Source organism: Calonectris borealis, chromosome 1, assembly GCF_964195595.1.
Source record: "Calonectris borealis chromosome 1, bCalBor7.hap1.2, whole genome shotgun sequence".
In the NCBI taxonomy this organism is placed as follows: domain Eukaryota; kingdom Metazoa; phylum Chordata; class Aves; order Procellariiformes; family Procellariidae; genus Calonectris; species Calonectris borealis.
Genome location: NC_134312.1, coordinates 154,242,649 through 154,265,000, shown reverse-complemented (window position 1 = coordinate 154,265,000; position 22,352 = coordinate 154,242,649). Strand labels below are relative to the sequence as shown.

Sequence of the window (22,352 nt, the reverse complement as noted above, 5' to 3'; positions counted from 1 at the left end):
GTACAAGAGCTGTAAAATCATTCAGATATTCGTGTATCTGGCCCATTTGTTTGGAAGAGCATTTTCTAATCCATGAAAATTTCTGTTTTTATACTGCTGTCTTTTCCTCATTGCTTAGACGTTTGTATGAAGGACCGCACTGCTCTCCCCCCACCCCAGTCTGGCAGCTGTCATGAAAACCCGGCAGTCCATGCTCATTACATGCAGTGTTTTGATAATCTCATGTTACCTATGGTCATACTGTCACTTTACTGTATGCAGTAGCGTGGCAGAAAGCAGGGTCTAGATGTTTACTTGCCTGTTAAAATACACAGCTGACAACTCTCAATTGACCATTCTTCTTGAAAAGACGAGATGAAAATGGTTCCTCTGATGGAGGCTCGAGTGTTCAGCATCTGAAACTCTAGGTACAACTGCGATCACTTTGGCTTGTTTGAAGTTCTGAATAATAGAATGCTTGGCTTTTGGGTTGTACTGTTTAGAGCATGTCCGTGACAGATTTTATTGTGTCTTATAACTTCTCTCATGAACAGGTTTGTTTTCAGCAGCAACTCTTCACTTACAGTCGTGTTGGCTTTTCAGAGAACTGTAACACGCTGTGTGCACAGCTGAAGGTCTCGAACCTGCACCTGGGGCACTGCTGGGGTGAAGTGTGCGTGTGTTCTGTCTTGTGGATAACGTAATTGGCATCGAAACAAAAATGACGTGTTTTCTAAATCTCCGTTAGCATTAGGGAAAAGCATGTGATGAAAGGACAGAAACAGTTCTCATTTTCATCAGGGTCCCCAGATGCAATTCCCTTACCGTCTTTCAAGGAAGCGTGTTATCCAGTGTTCAGGTATTACTCTTTGAACAAGTTCAGAATAATCACGATGCAATTAACTGCTGCCTGGGAACTTGATCACACTGTTTAAAAGATAATCAATACCTTTCTGCAGGTTACATGATCAGAAAGTTAGTAACTGCTAGATGTGCATGATTCCAGAACGTGGTCAGCGTGGAGAAGCTATTTGAAAGCAGTTCACATCTGCAGATTTGCATTTAGTCTTGTTTGATCACCTGCTTTATCCTCTCTAACTGTTGTTGGCGTTCAAAAATGTGACTAACAAAAGCAGCAGTGCTTACCGAGGAGGGTTTTCAGGGGTACATATACTAGTGATATATTAACGCAATGACCAGGAATTTGTGTATGTTGAAGTTTTTTCAAAGTGGAGGAGTGTTGCTTAAAGAAATGAGATAAGTACGTGTGCTCCATACCATTCCACAGTGCATTTGTAACCCACTTCACTCCCCTCTTCCTTTCAGTCAGTTTTTGTTTTGTTAACATATATGGAAAGTATGGATTGTTTTTTTTCCTGTTTCTTAAGCTGTGGTGTTCTAGTTGAATAATGTTTTCTGCATTGGATAAACGATAATTCCTTTATGTCTGTTTCATGTTATATAGTGTAAATATGAGTTTGAAATACAGTTGTTGCACTTGAACTTTCCTTATCACACAGAATGTTTTGTTACCCAGATCCGAAGATTTTATTGACTTTCTATGCACCAAAGCTTTGACAGTTTACCACCATTAATTATTGTAGTATTTAAGTCATTAACTATTATCATAATTAGGATCTCATATTAACGTCACCACACATTTAAAATCATTCCGTGTCTTCAGTGTTACAGGCCATAAGCTATTGTGAACTAATCAGGAGTATTAATGCAACATGCTCTTAAAAAAAAAAAAAAGGCAAGTGTGGAAATGGTGGTATTCAGTCCAAAGGTTCAGTGTTTCTATTTTTGTGGAACTTTAGTCCTGGTAATAATAGTACCTTATGTTTATGCAATTCTGTAAATTATATGTGTACAGTTACAAATACACTGGGAGGATGGAGAATCTGAATTAGAAGGTAGGTTCAAGCCATTGTCAGCCCCTCTTCTCATGGCTTACGCAGTGTTTCCATAAATTAGTATTTGCCATAAATTGAAACCAACCAATATTAATTGGGTGTTTTGCATAATCTTGCCAAAACAAAGTAATGTGTATATAGTGACGTAAAACATAGGAAAAAAATATATATTGTGCACTTCATTTGTGAATGGGAGAAGCCATCTTTAGTAGGTGACTGCCTTTTGAAAATACAAAATGGATGTATATCTGAATGTTGCATTGTACTGTACAGTATGCATATTGTTTGTGGTTGCATATATCAATTAAGTGTTTTGTTTTATATAAAAAGGACATCTGTTATGTACAGTTGAAATAAATTTTGCATTTGCTAGACTGTGACTTTAATATTTAATTATTACACAGGGGGAAAGGACAGCATAACTTGTAAGTTAACACTTAATTCCCTCTTCTCCCCATGCCTCCTTTCTCTCCCCCCCTTATTCCCGGAGGAATCAAATGCTGAAGTGAAGGAGCTTTTTTGACATAAGTGTGTAATCTTTGTTTAATGTAGTTGACAACTACAGGAAATTCAGTGTAATGTGATGTATGTATCCTTCTGTATCCTCTTTTTTTAAAAATAACTATTCAGAGATGTTGCCATCTATAGAATGTTCTTCTCTTGCCTCCCTCCCCCTTTAATTGATTTTATTTTCTTTTTCATTTTTTGAATTGGTGTATTCTTAGTAGAAGCACGGGCTGAATTATTGGAACAATCTAAAACCTACTTCTGCAGGTCCTGTTATCACAGATAAATTTTAGGAATATGATATTGGTTTCCATAACCTTACATATTTTTAAGATTTGATATTACATTTTTCTCTTTAAAACAAAAGTTATCTTTAGTGTTTCTACTTAAGATGCTCGTATTTGAGTGAATTTAAATAAAATGATAACCTAATATACATACTAAAATGTTTACATCAGAATAAACGAAGTAATTGCCCACTTCTCTTAAAAAGATCGTAACATTTTTTTGCTACGATTGTAGCAACTCTAGTTTTTGCCCTACAGCCCTCTGGTTGGAAGTTTTTGTATTGGTTAGTGAAATATAGGAAGTTTAGTGGGATAGCTCTTTCCAAATGTTGTTTTAGAAATATCCCACTTCTTCAGATGGTGTATCTGTCTTTCAAACTCTTCATTCTGTTCTTATATGATTAACACTTACATATGGAGTTGTATGTGTTTCAGTCCACTTTAATTATCTTCATTTACTCGTCAAAACATTTTGCTGTAAACTGCATAGATCTGTCATCTGAGTCATGTGGGGGGTTTTTGTGTATCACCGTTAGGTTAAAAAAACCCAAAACCAAAACAAACAAAAAAACCCCCCAAAACACCCACAAAAACAAAAACAAAAAAACCCAACCAAACAAACAAAAAACGACGAAAAAAACCCAAACAAAAAACCACTTCATGCCAAAACCTTTTTTGTTACTCCCAAGAATTTGCAAAAAAAGGTGTATTTTATACAGTAAACTTAAGTTTGGCCTGATGCTTGGATTCTGATTTGTTGTTATCTGTAGAAGATATTAAAGGGCTCCCCTTTGCCTTTGGCAGGTCTGTAGCATGAAAGATTTTTTTTCAATGCTTTAATCTCAATGCACGTAGAGTTTAGGAGCACCATTTTCAGGATTGTTCGTATTAGGACTTTACCAAAAATTCATTGAGAAAGAGAAGGTTAATTTGGCAGGTTTGCTCATCCACTTTAAAGTAATGCAATGAAATACTGAATGTTTTAAATGACAAGTAATTCTTATTTTTTGTCCAACATTTGCTTCTCCAGGAAACTTACGCATCTGTACATATCTGGCTAATGGTAGATCTAAACAGTTGTGTATGCACATAGTTGTCTTTCAGTGGCAAGTCAGACTTTTGCCTTTGAAACTCAAGCAAATAACTTCAAAGAGCTGCTTAGCTTATGAAGAGAGCCTAGTAAAGTTGGTGAAAAACAGAATTGCGTATTTACATGTACTGTTTCTAGTTTTTGACCTTTATTGTGCCTTGTTCCCCTTCTTACCTTTCCTAATCACAATAAAGGTATGAAAAATTGAAGAAAACAGCAATACTTAAAAACTGAATCATTGCTAATGGCCTCAGATTATGCCATGCGTTTTTGATGATGGTTAACCACCATCACCACGGGTGTAACTTCCATAGCTTAAATTAGGACCCTCGTAGTTGCTGGAAGAAGGCAAACTCTTTGCAGAGTATCAGTGTGAAAGTACCTGGGTTGAGCATGCTCCTCCAAACAGCCAGCTGGAGGAAGGAACCCTGTTCTTGATTGACTGGGGAGAGCTGGCTTTTAACTGAGGCCCTGACGTTAGCTACTTAAAGTAAGTGATGTGAATACCCACCTCCATTTTACTGTTGGCTTAAATAGTTCCTGGACAGACAAGGTCTCTGAACATAGGCGGAGACTTAATACCTGGTTGAAGTGAAAAGGTATCTGAATTTCATCCCCCTTCTTCTTCCTTCCCTTCTGCCTAATGTCTTAAGATCTGTGCAGAACTTCTGGACTCTCTTCCACATGTGTCTGCTAAAAGATTCAAAATGAAGGACCAGACTGATTACCGAAGCCTGGCTTCTGTCAGGAGCCAGCATGGTACCGTATGGACCATTTTTTAAGATGTCACGCCCCCTCTTGAGGAGAGTGAACAAAAGGCTGGGGTTGTGCAATTATGCTTGCAAACAGACATCACTGAGAACCTCTGTGGCATTCAGTCTGCACTCTAGCTTCTTCCCATTTTGGGAACATCACTCCAGGCCTAGGAGTGATATTTTACGGGTTTCAGATGGGTATAAAGTGAACTTCTGTCATGAAGTCTTTCAGCCACATAACTATCCAAAAGTTTCAGCTTTCCTTTTTTGCAGAAATGCTCAGAACTGCTTGCTGGTGTGGCTGATTGATTAGGCTGGAAAGGGGATCAGACGCTGAAAATTAAAAGCAGGGGGCTGTTACCCACAGACCTGTTCTTGTATGTCAGGTATTGCACCACATTATGTAGTGGGTATTGCTAAGGTCTGAATGCCAGGTAGGCTATGTTATTACTTGCTTTACTCTGGAGGCTAAATTTGCTAAACCGATAATTTAAGGTATGGTATTGGCAAAAAGTATTTGTAATTCTTTATTTTCCACTCGAGGGCTGGGAGATACTGATATTGAATAGATACCTTTATTTTCTTGATGGAATTTAATTGATGGAAACTTAGTTGAATTTTGATCATAGTAGTCAGTTGTTTTGCCTTAAATATGCAACAGACTTCTAAACAGTAGCGTCATTCTTCCAAGACCCTGGATTTAGGAGTTCCCCATTGAAAAGTTATGACAACTTACTCAGCCTTAACATTTGTTTGCTAATCTTGAAGTAATTGTCTGGGTTTGCCAAGCATCCTTTCTTCTCCCATCCACCTTACTTCCCTCAATACCTCGAAAAAAAGGAAAAGAAAACAAAATGAAACCCTGTTTTGTAAAGCTTTGGGTGGGTTGGTTTTTTTCCATTTCGGCCCCCCCCCCTCCCCCCCCCCCCCCTTTTTTAAAAAAAAAAAAACTAGTACTTTTGGTTGTACTGTCTCAAGGTGATTTAGGGCCAGAGTTGTTGGAGGTCAATTTAAACATTGTCTTTTGGCCTGTTTGACTTGAAACGAGACTGAGTAGTGTCTCTTAATAAAATTCAGCATGAAACTTACACATTTAGGATTGAGGAATGGCAGATACAGCAAACTGAAGTAACTTGATTCTTCTGCACTACTTCATGAAAATGCGGAATACGTCTCAAAGAGGTGCTTAGGAGTATCTAAGTTGCAGCAACTTCCTGGACCGTCCTTCTAGTACAACTCTGCATGAAATCCCCACTGTGCTATAACACAACCCTCTCTTCATGTCCTAAAGCTGTAGCTTGTAAACTTCTCTGGAGAGAAATGGTCACATAGAGAATAGACAGAGAACGTGGTGGAGGCACAAGGTACAATTTAGGGAATATTACGGGGTGCCCATAATGAGGTGACTCTGCTTGAAGTTTATTCTAGACACATACTTGCCAGAAAATGTGTCTTAAAAGAAAAGCTTCTGGCATAAATGGTGCAGAAAAGCAGGACAGTGAAGTAGCTTAGTTTTGCTTTTAGAACTTGACATCAAGTCTGATGTTACTGTGCAGGTACTCATTTGATGACAGGGTCCTTTGTTGCAGGATAGATGTGCTGTGTGTTTGTACCTTTGATACTTAGCAAGTGCTTGTGGGGTTTGGGGGAAAAAATTCCACAACAAACAAAAAAACTTGCCAAAACTCACAAAAAGCAAACTAAGATAAAGGAGAAAGTGTGGTGTGGGTTGTTTTGGTTTGTTTGGGTTTTTTTTTGCATAAGTACAAACCATAAGAGCAGCAAAGGTGCTGAGACAGAAATAAAAAAGTTGTGTGACCGAGGGTATTGGAGCAATGAAGGCGAGAGTGAAACTTGTGGTGTCCTGAATTCCGCGGTAGTTAATGTTTTGTGGCACAGGAAGGTCAGTGTTCACAGCAACAGTTTTGCATCATGTAAGTGTGTATGTGTACTGTGTGGTCTCCTTGTGTGTGTATCATGTTGGTGAGCATTTTGTTTTTAATGAAACTGCATTCTGTGTCTCAGTAGTATTAAGTGTTTACTGTGCTATGCTGTACGTGCATCAAGATACGCTGGTGTAGACATCTGTTTTACGTGCATGTGTGTATATAACTGTACAGCTGGGACATTTTTTTAAAGCTGTCTACTCCATGCTATTTCTGCTTTGCAAGGACCCATGTTACTCTGACCAGGCAAAGACAATTGGATGAAGCTCTCTACAAAGATAAATATAATGCGCTGCTCCATTTGGTTGAAGGGGTCATGGGCAAGAAACACGTGGCAGTTCTCTCCCTTTGGTCAGTGTCTCCCTCAGCATGTGCTGGGCTGAGGTGCTCCGCATTGGTACAGAGACCCAAAATGTAGTGATCTGGTAGCAGCTGGTGCCGACTAATTCCTAAAATAACATTTAGCTTGGTGCTCTGTGTTACCTCCTGGGCTAATAAAGCAGAGCAGTAACCAATTAACGGAAATAAACATAAGACAACTTTTTACAATTAAGAGATTGACAGCACTAACAGGGAAATGTCCTTGAGCTCCATTCAGAGTTTGGATGTGCTTGTTTTATAGGTTGTTCCTTCCCTGGAAAATAAGTGGGAGTGGATGGGTATTAACCCTTAAAAGATTTCTTCACTCTGTAAGATGAAGAACTTGGAGCTTTCAAGGACGAGATTCTGTTCTCAAATCTGCAGTTATCTTAATTCCATAAGATTTTGACCATCATGTACTGATACATTAGATCTTTACTGTCAGCTTAAGGAAACTGTTTTCTTCATTAAAGGACATTTGCCATTGTTTGCTAAAATAGTTTAAACAGCTTAACACATACTGCTAAACTACGGTCCCCACAAGTTCATTGTTCAGAACTCAAGACTGCAGCTGTTAGGGAAGTTAGTATTTTTCGATAAGCTTGATTTCTTTCATTTTTTGTGTGTTCAGATTATGTATTTTATCATTAGCCATAAACAAAAGCACTGTTATCACAAAGCAGCTGTTCAGCAAGAGCTAACTAATTTCTCCTGACAGGCATGCACCCTGTAGTACCTAGTTATCAGTTCAAACTGTACTAGACTTAAGACAGTCCTGGTTAATGAAAGTTCATGACAATGAATTGGTAAACAAGTGTACCTTGTTTGTTAAAACAGATGCCTTGATTAAAATATGCAAGAACTTCAATGCCTTATCTGCTGTGTTTGAATTCTGAACAAATGACTAGACAGCAATTTATTTACAGACCTTCTTTTAAAAAAAATCCTTGTAATTTGTTGCAGCCTAAACATTATTTAATAATGTTTCTAGAATACATACTTTATGTATGTATGAATGGATGCACATATCTGAGCTGTAGATTTTTCTATTCAGAGCTACTTTTTTAGAATCTATATGTATTATCTTGATGTTATAAATTGTAAAGATTGTGGAAAATGTTTTGAAGGTATTGGAATGTTTTGAGTTTTTATTGTCAAACCATTAAGTGCTTTTGAAAACATTTATTGAACACAAAGTATGTATTTCATTTGGTAGGAATTTATTATAGGACTAAAAGGCTATCTTGTGAGTGTATGTGTATGTATATGTGTGCACACACACACACACAATTGTGTTGCTTATTGTGTTTCAGGGAAAGGGGTTTTAACTTTTTTTTCCCTTCCATTGCTGTATCATTTGATACCACTATTCTGCTCCTTACTGACAGAGTAATTGGTTTAGAGTGGAATTGTTTCTTGGATTTGTATCAGTGTGAGATCAGAATCTGTCCTTGAGGCTTAAATCGATGTTATTTAAGCACATCTAGCTTTTTCTGAGTCAGCTATGGTGAATTTGTATAGCTTTTACTGATAATTGAATGTGCACTGTTTGTTGAACGGTGTAGCATCCCCATCGATGACACAGGAGCTATGTCAGCAGCAGGATAGGAATGTCAGACAATTTTTTGTTGTTGTAAGGCTGTGGTTTCAAATGTAAAAAAAATGTGTCAGTAACTTGTGTGTGTGGAGGGAAGGGGGAAATAGAAAGTGATATACCTTGGTTGTGCAGGTGTATCATGCAATGAATGAAATAATAATCTTTAAAATGCCCCAGCAATATTTGTGAGTAGCTCATTTTGTAATTTATTTTTACAACAGGTTCCCGTAAAGAATCAGCTCCTCAAGTCCTGCTTCCGGAAGAAGAAAAAATTATTGTAGAAGAAACTAAAAGTAATGGTCAGACTGTTATAGAAGAGAAGTAAGAGAATATTTAATGAATGATGGATTAAACCAGTAAACTTTGCACTCTTCTTTCTCCTCCTGTCTCCCATTATAGTAGTGTGTGTATGGTATATTTGTGGTAGGGAACGGAGCTGTTGGGGTATGTTGCCAGTCCTTTAAGTGCAGTTGGCCTTCATTTAAATGCTTATAGTCTGGTTTCTTTGTATATGCTATGCACCTTATTCCTTCTGTGCCAAGAAGTTATATGTTTCACTTGTAAATAGTTTTTCCAAGTGCTGTAGGATTTCAATGTTAAATTGGTGTCATCTTTCTAGTTAGTGTGTGGCGTCATTCTATTTTTTTGGTAAGGTGTATGCTGGAAGTGAAATACAGTTCTGTTACAGAAAGCTGTAATACAGAAACTAGTGTAGGTCCATATGTGCTTGAGAAGTGTATCCTGTCACAGAAGCTGGTAACAGGTCCTTGCCTTGCTGAATATAAATCAGGATAAGAGACAATTTTTTTAACACAAGTTTGAAATCAGCTGTTACCTGTGGAGGTTTTTTTGTTTTTAATGCATTTCATTTGAAAATTTTGTCTAATAATAGATTTAGACCTGTATGTCTGAAAACCGTTGTAACAGATCATCTTCTTTTTTCATTTTAGAAGCCTTGTTGACACAGTATATGCATTAAAGGATGAAGTACAGGAGTTAAGACAGGTTGGTAACTTGTTACTTCTATAGCAACATGGAGAACGGAAAGATGGAAGGCTTATTGTAAAAATAAATACAGCTTGTAAGTTGATTCATTTTGACAGGAATGAACTTGAATTTTGGACTAAATTCACTTTTAAAAGTAAAACATAGCGGTTTGACAAAAAGCACCCTCTTCTGTGGTTGTCGTCAGTCCTTGGACCACCAACCTTTGAGAATAGCATTAGGTATCCTCTCTCTGAGGTGACTTACTAAGCTATGTTTCATTTTTTTTTGGATGTTACAACTTGTGAAATGTTGAAAGCATTGAGCAAATTCAGTTCTGCTGTAACACCAGCAAAATAAGCTTATAGAGACTGTGAAATAGTATTTCTCTAGAATGTATAATTTTAGTAGTATAAATGTCTGGATCTATTTAGGCCTTTATTAACGGTCTTTCAGTAACCTGAATACCACTTATGAATCCGTTCTTAAAGCCTCTCATTTCCAGAGACGAGAGTCCTTTTCAGTGTCTATCATGTGGCCTTTTTTTAATAAGGGCTTCAGGTTAGCTTAGGGTGCTGCTTTGTCACATGCGGGAATTGTGCAAGATCTCACCTGAGTTGCTGGTGTGGAAGTTACAGCTGGTGTTTTAAACTTGTTTTAAGTATACAAAATGAGTTGTTTAAAAATATCTTTTTCTTGTTAGGACACAGCCTGTTTAAACCATGTTAATGCTGCTGCACGTAGTCGTTGCTTAATGTGTAGGCGAAAAAGCATTTAATTATCCTCACTCTCCAATGTGTGAATTTGCTAACTGACCTTAACAGTTCTGACTCAGGAAGTCGGATAAAATCTCCTGTGTTAATGTAAAATGGATTTGTATTCAAATTACTTTAGATTTTGGGCTGTAAATGTGAATCTGAATTCTTTGCCCATCTGTGAGCGTGCCCAGTATTTCTTAGGGTATTGTGCATGTTCCTTGAAATAGGACAGTTAATGTCTTTAAATACTTAAATTCTGCTCTTTTCAACATATAAAGCACGTGTATCCCAGGTTTGATGCAAATTTGACAGTCTTTTTAAAAATACAATTCACGTGATGCAGGCAGCAATAGTAACCCACTAATATTTCTGTGGCCTGGCTGCTTTTGTACAAAGGATAAACGTGCTGCCTCACTGAGGTCCTGTAGATCTCTGTATGGCCCTAAACAAAAAATCACCTTCTCCTGAACTTGAAGCAACAGCTGTCTTTCCAAATAGATGGTCTCTTCAGAATCTCGCATCTTCCAAAGCCAAGACCTACTGAAGCCTGAGTTCATTTTCTTGTATATCAGGAATCTCAGCTTAGAAGCATTCATTCATCTGCTGCTGTGATGTTGCCAACTGGCGAAGTGGCAGAAATAATCTCTGAGCTGGGAAGGTCCCAAGCGACCAAGGGCTTTATGGATAAAGGCTTTCTGGGAGTACATAGTGTACTGGTTGGTGTAGACACCAGACTGCCTGTTGGTGAGAGTTACCATGCGAAGTAGGATCCCTCCCATAGCAGTTTCCATAGTTATTCATAGCTGTTGCTCCCCAGGCACTACACTTGAATAGTACAGTCCTGAACTGGCAGTAAGTAAATAAATAAATGAAAAGAAATTAAGTCTGTACCTGCAAGAAAAGAATGAAATTTCTGAGTTTCTCAACAGACTTGAGAAGGGAATGGAGTTAATGAGGCGGCAGCTGTTGATCCTGTCCTGTTTCTAGAAATGTCTGTAAATGACAGCTGATGGGAGTCCAGTGGGACCCCTGGATTACAGACCTGTGTTTGTTAAACACCCGCAGACTTGTTGTCTTGCGGCCTTAATATAATGCTGTCCTATCTTCGGGTTGCTTCCCCACTGTTGCCAGCATCACCTTGGCCTGTACAGGATTAAACAATGTAAGCGTTACTGTGGTTTCGTCAATGACATCCTTAGGCTCCTGTTGTTCATGGTATTTCAATATTACCTGATGGCGCTAAATACTGAGAACGGACTCACTTGTTAATATACATGCAGAGTGGTGGTGTTCCTTGAAATTTAGACTCCTCTTAGACTGTTGGTAGTCATCTGTCTGGTTTAAAATTTAGTCACAACACACTTTCCAGAGAACACAGTGGTTTTCAAGATACTCCTTTCAACTATTTACTTTCCTAATGAAGCAAGTTAATTTGCATTAAGTTTTAAGAAGCTTTTCTGAGATTGTGAAACTAGTTATAATCACAGGAGCTCTTAGAGAGGATATTTATTCTACTTACTGCTCCATTTCCCTTCTCCATTAACAACAAATATATTCTAGTGTTCATTGATCACATTTGAGCAGAAGAATTCAAGATTATTGGCCATCTGTTACTAGCACTTGCATTATAAAGGACCCCAAAGTATAAATAGGAAATAGCTCAGTTGTGTGAAGTAAGCATGTGTAACTTGTGAGATTTTAAGAGAAGGCTTTGCTTTTGAACAGCTAATAGCATGAGAAGAGCCTTCAGAATTTGTAATTGACAGTGTATGTGTTGTCAGAAAAGATCTGTTAAAAAAAAAAAAAAGAAAAAGGTACAAAAAAACCCCCAAAACAAATACTAATATTTCTGTCTCTATTAAACAGGATAACAAAAAGATGAAGAAATCATTAGAAGAAGAACAAAGAGCTCGCAAGGACTTGGAGAAGCTTGTTAGAAAAGTTCTAAAGAACATGAATGATCCATCTTGGGATGAAACCAACTTATAACTAATTTTTTTCTTTTTGTTTTTTTTTCCTCCCTTTTTCTTTCTATTGAAAGACCAGTTGTAAAACTGAGCTGGGAAGCCTTCTGACATTAGTCAGTGTTGCATCAAGAGCACTACAAAACAGGATTTAACTGGATCTAGTGATTTCTTGCTCTGAACATACAGAAAAGTCAAGCCATGTACTGAAGCAATTTGTACTTTAAGTGTGGAGACCGTGGATCCTGAACTCTACTAAACTTAATTTGTTTGCATCTAAATTACCTCATTTTGCAGAAAGTGCAGCACCTGACTAAAAGTCCATGTTTTTCAGTGGCTTTTTAATTAAATATATATTTTTCTTGTAAATATCTGTAATTTTGAATGCATATGTGATTGATGTATCAGGGCTGATGTTATTTTTTTTTCTCTTGTTATTATAATGGTCACAAGTGTTAGAAATGATGGCAGTACTGTCTTACCTAAGAAAGGTCAGAGTTCTTTGTGGATAATTATGGATTTGTTCCAAATTACCCACTCATCACACATGCAAATTCAAAAACCTATTTTTCCTATTGACCACTGTATTTAAATCCTTTACTGTTATTTATGTCTGTGCATACATTTTTAAACAGTTTACAATTCTTTAAGAACAGTATTAAAATACAGAAAACTGTTTATTGACAGTAGAAACAATTTTTAACAAAACTAATGCCCATGTTTTATGTTCACATACACTTGTTTGGCAGACTAATCTGTTGTGCTTTGGCCACCAAAAGAGTGATGTACTTGCCTGCTTTTTATGACTGTGATTTTTAGGAGTTTATGTACTACATTTTCTATTGTTGTGCTTAAACATACAGCTGGCTGATAATTTAATAGATCATGCAGTTTGTTAAAGCAAAAAGATCAATCTAATCCAGAATTTTGTGAATAAATTGTTGCTATTTATATTTTATGGTCACAACAATTAAATTTTAGCTAATCTTTGTGCATAAGACACGTGGGCTAGGCCAAACTTCATTCAGAGCTTTGTTTTTATACCACTGTGTAAGACTCTGTTTGGAATTCCCAGATTGTGGAAGCAGAGTCATTCCTTTCCCACCCTGTTTTCTCAGCATGTTGCTGGTTTCTGTCCTACTAGGATTTAAATGGAAACAAATCTTGAAATAAGTTTTGGGGTTTTTTTAATCACACTGTAATTCATAATTTGCACTGCTACAGATTTGAAAATACATAAATGGACATTTATTCCCTAGTCTGATAGGTGCAATTACTGCAATCCTTGTATTTAAAATAGGAGATGCTACATCACTGCAAACAGTGAGCTTCAGTTGGAGCACTTAAAATACTAATCCCATTAAAGATCATTTGTAAGTGTTCCATTGATTTCAGCAAACTTTGGATCAAACTCCAGACAGTGCAATTTTCTGAGGGGTTTTTCTTCAGTTGACAGTCAGAAGTGCAGGTATAGCACAGACCCAAGTCGCACCTTTTGTCATCCTGATTTTCTAGTGCCCTTTAACTCCTGTTAAATTTAATGCTCGGACTTGAGCAAATGTTTATATGAACTTTAATGAGTTGGAGCCAGGATGATTAGGGTGGTAGGAATTGTCATGCACATTTTGAATCTAATGAAAAATCTATTTTTAAAGCTATCTACTTTTGTCAGCCAAGAACACCTTTTTCAGATAGGAAAGAATGTCAGTGATTACATACTTGAGGAACAATTCTGTGGGAATGGATACTTAAGAATCTGAATAGACAATTAGTTGTCTGATTTAAAAAGCTGAATATATCTGTAGGTATTTTAATTTGTGTTCCTGCAATTTAAAAACGTCTTCCTTTAATTCTGAAGGAGCAGACTGGATAAGAAAACTAAAAATATCTACAATATCAGAGTTTCATATATTCACAGAACTTTAAATTTATGATAATTCTTGATACCGAAATCTTTTCCTGTTGTTTGCACTTGCACAAAAAAATCGACAGTTTCAATTTCCAAGTATCTTCATATTTAGAAAATATTCTTGCTAAAAGCTAAGTGATACTAAACCCTGCAAATTCATAGCATCTTGGCTAAGTTTAGATTTGGGAATGCTGATATAATTAGAATTTTGCTAACATTTTTACTTTCTGACATTCAGGCTATTTTCAGAGTGAATTTTAATTTTCAATTGAGCATCTGTGAAAGGACATTCCAGAGGAAGAAGTATAAAAGGAAAACATGGATTTTAGCACTATTTAGCAAATTTTAACTCAGGAACAACTTCCATCATAACAATTTGTTTTACATTATATTGTAAAGAGTGGCATTGCTGTGTAAATTTGCTGACTCTTGGTACCTGTGATTATTATCATTTCTGACAGTACCCCTATACTGACATCTAATGAACATGCCTTAAACACTGGGATTAAGCAGTTGTTAAATATGACCAGGACTTAGGGACTGATTTTATTCAAGGTGGATTGGGATGACTAATTTTTACAAAAAATGAAATGGGGGGCGGGGGGGGGGAGAAAAGGAAAAAACCCCCTCCTAATATTGTAGGTAGCTTTTGTCTCTAGTGCAGAGAGTGAGCTTCAGGCTTTTGGGAACCAAGGAATATCTGAATCTTTTTTTTCTGACAATTTGTTATACTGTATATAGATTGTAAATTTCACCATGGACCTTCTGAATTGTTGGAAACTTTATATAAGCATGGATAAATGGGGCACTGTTTATTTAACCTATTAAAAGGTTATTTCTTTGCTCTCATCGTTTAGGGATGAGGAGATGAAGCCATTTCTTATCCTATAGATGTGAAGCACTTTCAGTTCTGAACTGTCCAAAATGTAGCATAACATTTCTCTGTACTTGCTGATGTGCGTGTTTGTCTCACCATGTCGTGACATCTTAAAGATTAAACAACTGACCGCCTTTGTATAAACCTTCTTAATGCCAATCATTTAGGGAATTTAGAGTGTCTGTTGACGGTATCTGTGGAGAACTCAAGTTTAGAGTTAGAGGACACAATAATATCCTGGTATCGACTACTAAACTGTTTATGCTACATTGTTATGATTAAACCACGATTTTTCCCCTACCCTATGAAGTGTTACATTTCATCTAATATGTGGGCTATGAGATTAAGAAGGAAAATTGCTTTAATGTTTTTTTTTTTTTTTTTTTTTTTTGCCTTTCATCTAAATAACCTCTTCTACTTAATAGTTGGTATACTGTATTGAAAGGGCTTTTTCATGGTCTTTTATAATAGCAAATTGATGCCTGGAAAACAAAACAAAGCAAGGGCTGTTTAGAGGGATGAGAAGGAGGATCTCAACTGTCTTGCACTGAGGAATTTTCACTTTGGCCAGCTGACCTGCTAGAGTAATGTAAGAGATGCAGGACAAAGACAAGAAGGTAATGAAAGGGAAGAAAGCAAGAAATATTAGAAAGTCAGATCACTGCATAAATAAATACTTGTCTACATGCATGATTTATCTGATTTACTTGTGATAAGTGTGTATGACAGACTTTACTTGGCTGGTGCCACATGAAATAGCGGGGGGACATCATCAGTATTGCTTTATGCAGGATGATAGGATGGGTAATGGAAAGTGTAGGGAGCCATTTGAAAAGATAGCTTCAGTCTTTGCACAAGGCATTTGAAAGTATTAGTAACTGAGCTTAGATGTATGAATTTTTTTCTTTTTTTTTGCTTAGGAGGTATCCTTAAAAAGAACAGAGAACATTGTTATAATTCTAGTCAGAAGTAATGTTTTATTTTCCAGATTTTCTCTTGGTTCATCATTGTAAAGACAGGTTTTCCCCACAATTTGAAATCTTCATTACTTTTTACATTAAGTGTTTTGGGGATTTTTTTCTGGGTGTGTTTTAATGTGGTGGGCTGACCTTGGCTGGCTGCCAGATGCCCACCCAGCTGCTCTCCTTCTCCTCAACAGGAGGAGCGGAGAGAATAAGATGGAAAAGCTCGTGGGTTGAGATAAAAGACAAGGAGATGATTTATCAATTACTGTCACAGGCAAAACAGACTTGACTTGGGAAAAATTAATTTCTTGCCAATTAAAAATAGAGTTGCAGGGTGAGGACCAAAGATGAAAACTAAACCACTTTCCCCCCACCTCCTTTTCCAGGCTCAACTTCACTCCTTCATTCCTGATGCCCCTACCTTCTCCCCCGGCCCCAAGCTGCACAGGGAATTGGGGGAATGGTGAGTTGTGGTCTGTCCATAACAGTTCCTCGCTGCTGCTCCTTCCTCTTCATGCTTTTTCCTGCTCCAGTGTGGGTCCCCCATGGGCCGCAGTTCCTGCCACAAGCCTTGTCCAGTGCAGGGTCTCCAAGGGCTGCAGCTTCCTTTAGGGCACCTGCTCCTGCATGGGGTCTTCCATGCGCTGTACTGTGGATATCTGCTCCAGTGTGGTCCTCTGCAGGCTGCAGGGAAACAACCTATTTGCCTATGATCTTCTCCATGGGCTGCAGGGGAGCCTGTTCCAGCACCTGGAGCACCTCATCCCCCTCCTTCTCTGACCTGGATCTTCATGGGGTTGGTTTGCACAGTTTCTCCTCACTGCTGCACTCTTAAATATGCTTTTCCTTTTCATTACACATGACTGCAGCCACCAGCTGTTTCCAATGTAGGGTTATGCCTCGCTGAACTGCTGCTGCTTGTCCAAGGGGTATCTAATTTATAGATACCTGCACCAAGTAGGCTGAGAAATCTGTGTGCAGAACCTAACTGCAGTGGACACCTTTGCTTGCTCTGGTAGGGCAAGAGATGGGAAAGGAGGGAGCATGTAACAACTGTTGATTACGGGAGCGAAAGCCCTAAAATAGTCAGGGGAGCTGTGGGTGAAATGTGTATGTATCTGTATGTACGCCATGAGTCCCACGGTGCTGATGCTGAAGGATCCCAGAAATGTGGAATTTGCACTTTGGAGAAACGCTGAGATGAAATTTGAGATGAACTTGCTCTGCAAGGCATGCTTCATCATCTGGAAAAGGGAGGTAGGCTTGCCATATTTCACCTTGTGTGCTCTGTACTTGAGCTTTCTCTTTACTTCATGTGAATCAAATATCATCCTGGAAGGGGAGCTGAGCCTGGATTTGGAACTAAATTAACCTCCTGAGCTTTTCATTAATTTGAGTGGCCCTCAAGCCACCGTTCAGGCCCAAATCTATTTCTTGTGGTGTTAGAAGGAAATGAGAGCTGCAGTTCAGTGAGCTACTACAGACAGTTACAGCTGTGTCGCTATTTACACAGTGCAGATCTTAGCAGTCCAAAATTTGCTCAGATGCTCCCATTAGTTCCTGAACATTCTCACTGATTTTGTTCCCTTCCCCTGTTGAACGTGCACAGGCTCTCCGTCATGCATGGCAGAGCTTGCTTCTGTGCTTCTACCCCAAGGACAGTCTTTGGCAGCCCATGAATCTGTCCTGTCCCCCATTTGCCCAGCTGTGCCATGTACACCTGCAGGCACATCTGCTGGCTTTCCAATTAACATGGCAGTGCTAACAAGCCTGGGCAGGTAAGGCCCTGTGCACCTCTCACCATATACTTCCTACTCTGTTCTGTGTAAGCAGTGGGTCTGATCATGAGGAGGTTTTAGGCTGACATCTGAAAGGCAACGGAGACGGATAAGTGAGAAAGCTTTTACCTGCTGCTACGCACCAGTCCCAGGAATGTGGTGTGCTGTATGTGACACCTGGGATGTCATAGAATCGTAGAATATCTCGAGTTGGAAGGGACCTATAAGGATCATCGAGTCCAGCTGCCTGCTCCTCTCATGACTACCTAAAACTAAACCATAGGACTAAGAACGTTGTCCAGACACTCCTTGAACTCTGACAGGCTTGGGGCCGTGACCACCGCCCTGGGGAGCCTGTGCCAGTGACCGACCACCCTCTTGGTGAAGAACTTTTTCCTAATGTCCAATCTGATGTTATATGTAGGCCTGGTGAGATTCCCCAAACTATTTATTTTTTTTCTTAGCCAGTGTATCGCTCAGGTTTTGTTAGATATCTCTTGCCTGTCAAGCAGCCTATGACAGCTCCGTGTTTGCTGTAGACATAGATGAGCAATACAGAAATAGCATGATTTTACAGTATTTTTCCAGCAGGGGACTGTGTTAGCTTCTGCTTTGTCAGAAACTACTCACAGTTTCCCTGAATTTGTTAGTATTTGTACTTTTGTATGATTTTATAACCAGCTGGAGTTAGCTTTTTGTATATTTTGGAGCTGCTTTTCAAGCTCCAGGAAATACAGTCTATTAACCTTTTGTCCTGTAGAACAAAAGTAGACAGTCACAGTTGAAACTGTTCACGCAGCATTTGACCGAGCCATGTGTATGGGATTTGTATGGGTTTTTTAGCACTTCCCCATGGCACGCGTGACTTATCCTGGCGTCTGCACGTTCAGCATCACAAGGGTTCTTTCAGCACAATGCAATGTGGAGGTAACACGGGATCATGTTTATTGTGAAGCGAAACTAAGCAAGGAACTTGGCTGTGATCACTAGCTCGTTTAATCTCAGGCCTTACTTTAAGGCAGGCACAATTTTGGAGGAACTGAGAAACATCCACTGCTACAGGACTGGTCTTACCAGTTCCCACAAAAAGTCTCTGTTCTGAGACTGAGTTGAGAAAACACTGGGGTGGTGCAACGCACGCTCCATCCACTGCACTCTCTCGTTACTCTCTACTTTACCAAGCGAGATTTCTGCTGGGAATTTAAGATACAGGACTGTTTTACCTGTGCTGGGAAGGGGAGAGAGCAATATGTTCTTTCCTGGAGAGAGAGTATGGTGAAGCTAATCATTTGAAAATACAGGTTCAGGAAAGCGACCCTGCCCTGCCACCAGATCTTCAGAAGGATTTCTGCCTCAGCGTTCAGACCTGGTTCTGTGTATCTGCTGGCTGTCTTACTGACCATCTTTACTTTGCTGTCATTATGGAATAAAAAACACATCCTGTAGGCTTTCCAGAGCATCAAGACGTTTCAAAATTATGAACAGGGATGGGCAGCCTAAGATGCTTTCCCATTCTTTGCCTATGTCTTAGACAGATTTCTGTCAAATGATCTTTCTTTTCTCCAGAGAGTCACACTATGGTCCCTTTGTATCCTTTAGGTTAAATAGGAAATAAATTGGTTTAGTCCAATACGATCCCTAGATCTCATTGAGATGAATCTAGGTTTGGTATCTGACAAAACATTTCCCCTTTGTGATCAGTTGTCATTTGTGACAGTACAGTTAGGATATCATAGAATCAGTTAGGTTGGGAAGGAGCCTTAAGATTATCGAATCCAACCATAAACCTAGCACTGCCAAGTCCACCACTACACCATGTCCCTAAGTGCCACATCTACAGGTCTTTTAAATACCTCCAGGGATGGTGACTCAACCACTTCCCTGGGCAGCCTGTTCCAATGCTTGACAACCCTTTTGGTAAAGAAATTTTTCCTAATATCCAATCTAAACGTCCCCTGGCGCAACTTGAGGCCATTTCCTCTCGTCCTATCGCTTGTCACTTGGGAGAAGAGACCAACCCCCACCTCGCTACAACCTCCTTCCAGGTAGTTGTAGAGCACAATGAGGTCTCCCCTCAACCTCCTCTCCTCCAGGCTAAGCAGTCCCAGCTCCCTCAGCCGCTCCTCATAAGACTTGTGCTCCAGGCCCTTCACCAGCTTCGTTGCCCTTCTCTGGACACGCTCCAGCACCTCCATGTCCTTCTTGTAGTGAAGGGCCCAGAACTGAACACAGTATTTGAGGCGCGGCCTCACCAGTGGCACGTACAGTAGGAGGCCTCCCTACTCCTGCTGGCCACACTATTTCTGATACAGGCCAGGATGCCATTGGCCTTCTTGGCCACCTGGGCACACTGCCGCCTCATGTTCAGCCGGCTGTCGACCACCACCCCCAGGTCCTTTTCCTCTGGGCAGCTTTCCAGCCACTCTTCCCCAAGCCTGTAGCGTTGCCTGGGGTTGTTGTGGCCAAAGTGCAGGACCCGGCCCTTGGCCTTGTTGAACCTCATACAGTTGGCCTCGGCCCATCGATCCAGCCTGTCCAGGTCCCTCTGCAGAGCCTTCCTACCCTCCAGCAGATCAACACTCCCGCCCAGCTTGGTGTCGTCTGCAAACTTACTGAAGGAGCACTCAATCCCCTCATCCCGATCATTGATAAAAATATTGAACAGAACTGGCCCCAGTACTGAGCCCTGGGGAACACCGCTCGTGACCGGCCACCGACTGGATTTAACTCCATTCACCACAGCTCTTTGGGTCCGGCCGTCCAGCCAGTTTATTACCCAGCGAAGAGTACCCCTGTCCAAGCCATGAGCAGCCAGTTTCTCCAGGAGAATGATGTGGGAAATGGTGTCAAAGGCTTTAATGAAGTCCAGGTAGACCACATGCACAGCTCATCCACTAAGTGGATCACCTTGTCATAGAAGGAGATCAGGTTCATCAAGCAGGACCTGCTTTTCATAAACCCATGCTGACTGGGCCTGATCACCTGGTTGTCCTGTACATGCTGCGTGATGGCACTCCGGATGATCTGCTCCATAACTTTCCCCGGCACCGAGGTCAGACTGGCAGGCCTGAAGTTCCCTGGATCCTCCTTCTGGCCCTTCTTGTAGATGGGCATCACATTTACTAACTTTCAGTCAACTGGGACCTCCCTGGTTAGCCAGGACTGCTGATAAAGGATGGAAAGTGGCTTGGTGAGCCAGCTCCCTCAGTACCCTTGGGTGGATCCCATCCAGCTCCACAGACCTGTGTGTGTCTATTGGATTATGGGGACTTCATTCTGCTCCCTGTCCCTATCTTCTAGCTTAGGGTACTGGATACCCCAAGAACAATTGGTCTTACTATTAAAGACTGAGGCAAAGAAGGCCTTGAATACCTCATCCTTTTCCTCATCCTTTGTCACTATATTTCCCCCCGCGTCAATAAAGGATGGAGAGTCTCCTTAGCCCTCCTTTTGTTGCTAATGTATTTATAGAAACATTTTTTATAGCAGTAGCCAGATTAATTTCTAGTTGGGCTTTGGCCCTTCCAATTTTCTCCCTGCATAACCTCATGACATCCTTGCAGTCCTCCTGAGTTGTCCTGTATATTGCCCATGCTGCGTACATTGGTGTAGATGCACTTCACTTGGACTATTGATCTTGCCACCTTTTTTGGGGGAGAAGCCCTAATTCCTATGTGACTGTTCTCAGGTGCTTCCGTGGTTTTTAATGCATCAACAACTTTTGCATCTTTGCTGCCACGTGGATCTCCATCCCCTACCCCCACTGAGATGGCTAAGGTACCGTGCGCATTAGTATAGAGACATTTCAAATGTGCTGCAGTGCACTCAGCACACCGTGGAGCAGAAGGACCTTGCTAGCTCACCCTCCCTCCAGCATTGGTGTGCCGCCCCATGGCTTATCACTAGTGAGCCTGGTTTTATCCCTTTCCCCCTTCAAATCTAGTTTACAGCTCTTTCAAGGAGCCCTGCTAACTCTTGCACAAAGATCCTTTTCCCCCTTTGAGAAAGGTGTATCCCGTCTGTCGCCAGCAGGCCTGGTGACCTGTGATCGAAAAACCCCAAATTCTGCCGGTGACACCAGTCATGGAGCCAGGTATCGATCTGCTGGGTCTTCTTGTTTCTTCCCTCATCATTCCCTGCAACTGGAAGGATAGAGGAAAACACTAGTTGTGCTCCTGATCCCTTAACCAGTTGTCCCAAGGCCCTGAAGTCTCTTTTGACCACCATGGGACTTCTTATTGCAACTTCATTGCTGCCTACGTGAAAAATCAATAATAGATAATAATGCGAGGGCTGTACCAGGGTAGGAAGTTTTCTTGTGACATCTTTAACTCGGGCCCCAGGGAGGCAGCAGCCTTCCCTAAGAAGTGGGTCTGGTCAGCATGTTGGGCCTTCTGTTCCCCTCAGAAGAGAGTCTCCTATGACAAAAAACCCTCTTTTTTTCTTAATGGAGGTAGTTTTGATGTGGGGCATAGGCTGAATTAACCTTGCTGACACCTCCAACCTAGATGGACCATCGTCCTCATCATTGTTTGGTTCCACCTGCAGAGCGTCATACCTATTGTACAAGGGCACATGGGAAGGTGATGTAGTCATGGTGGAGATGTGCCTGCTGCGCATTATCCCGCTGCGGCAGTGAATCCTGACACCTGGATTACAGGGTAGGATGCGCTTTTGCGC

The 22,352-nt window shown here is 40.2% G+C and overlaps 1 protein-coding gene across 4 annotated transcripts in view; it reads left to right on the top strand.

Annotated features, from left to right (window-relative positions):
- The window catches only part of ARHGEF7 (Rho guanine nucleotide exchange factor 7), a 126,773-nt gene extending 111,700 nt beyond the window's left edge, over positions 1-15,073 (top strand). For all 4 annotated transcript variants that reach the window (XM_075137121.1, XM_075137113.1, XM_075137131.1 and 1 more), the window contains 3 exons: positions 8,659-8,758; positions 9,388-9,442; positions 12,046-15,073. In XM_075137121.1, the coding sequence (XP_074993222.1) occupies positions 8,659-8,758; positions 9,388-9,442; positions 12,046-12,168 (278 nt within the window). In that variant the 3' untranslated portion in view covers positions 12,169-15,073. The remainder of the gene's footprint in view (positions 1-8,658; positions 8,759-9,387; positions 9,443-12,045) is intronic.
- Positions 15,074-22,352: the final 7,279 nt, after the last annotated feature.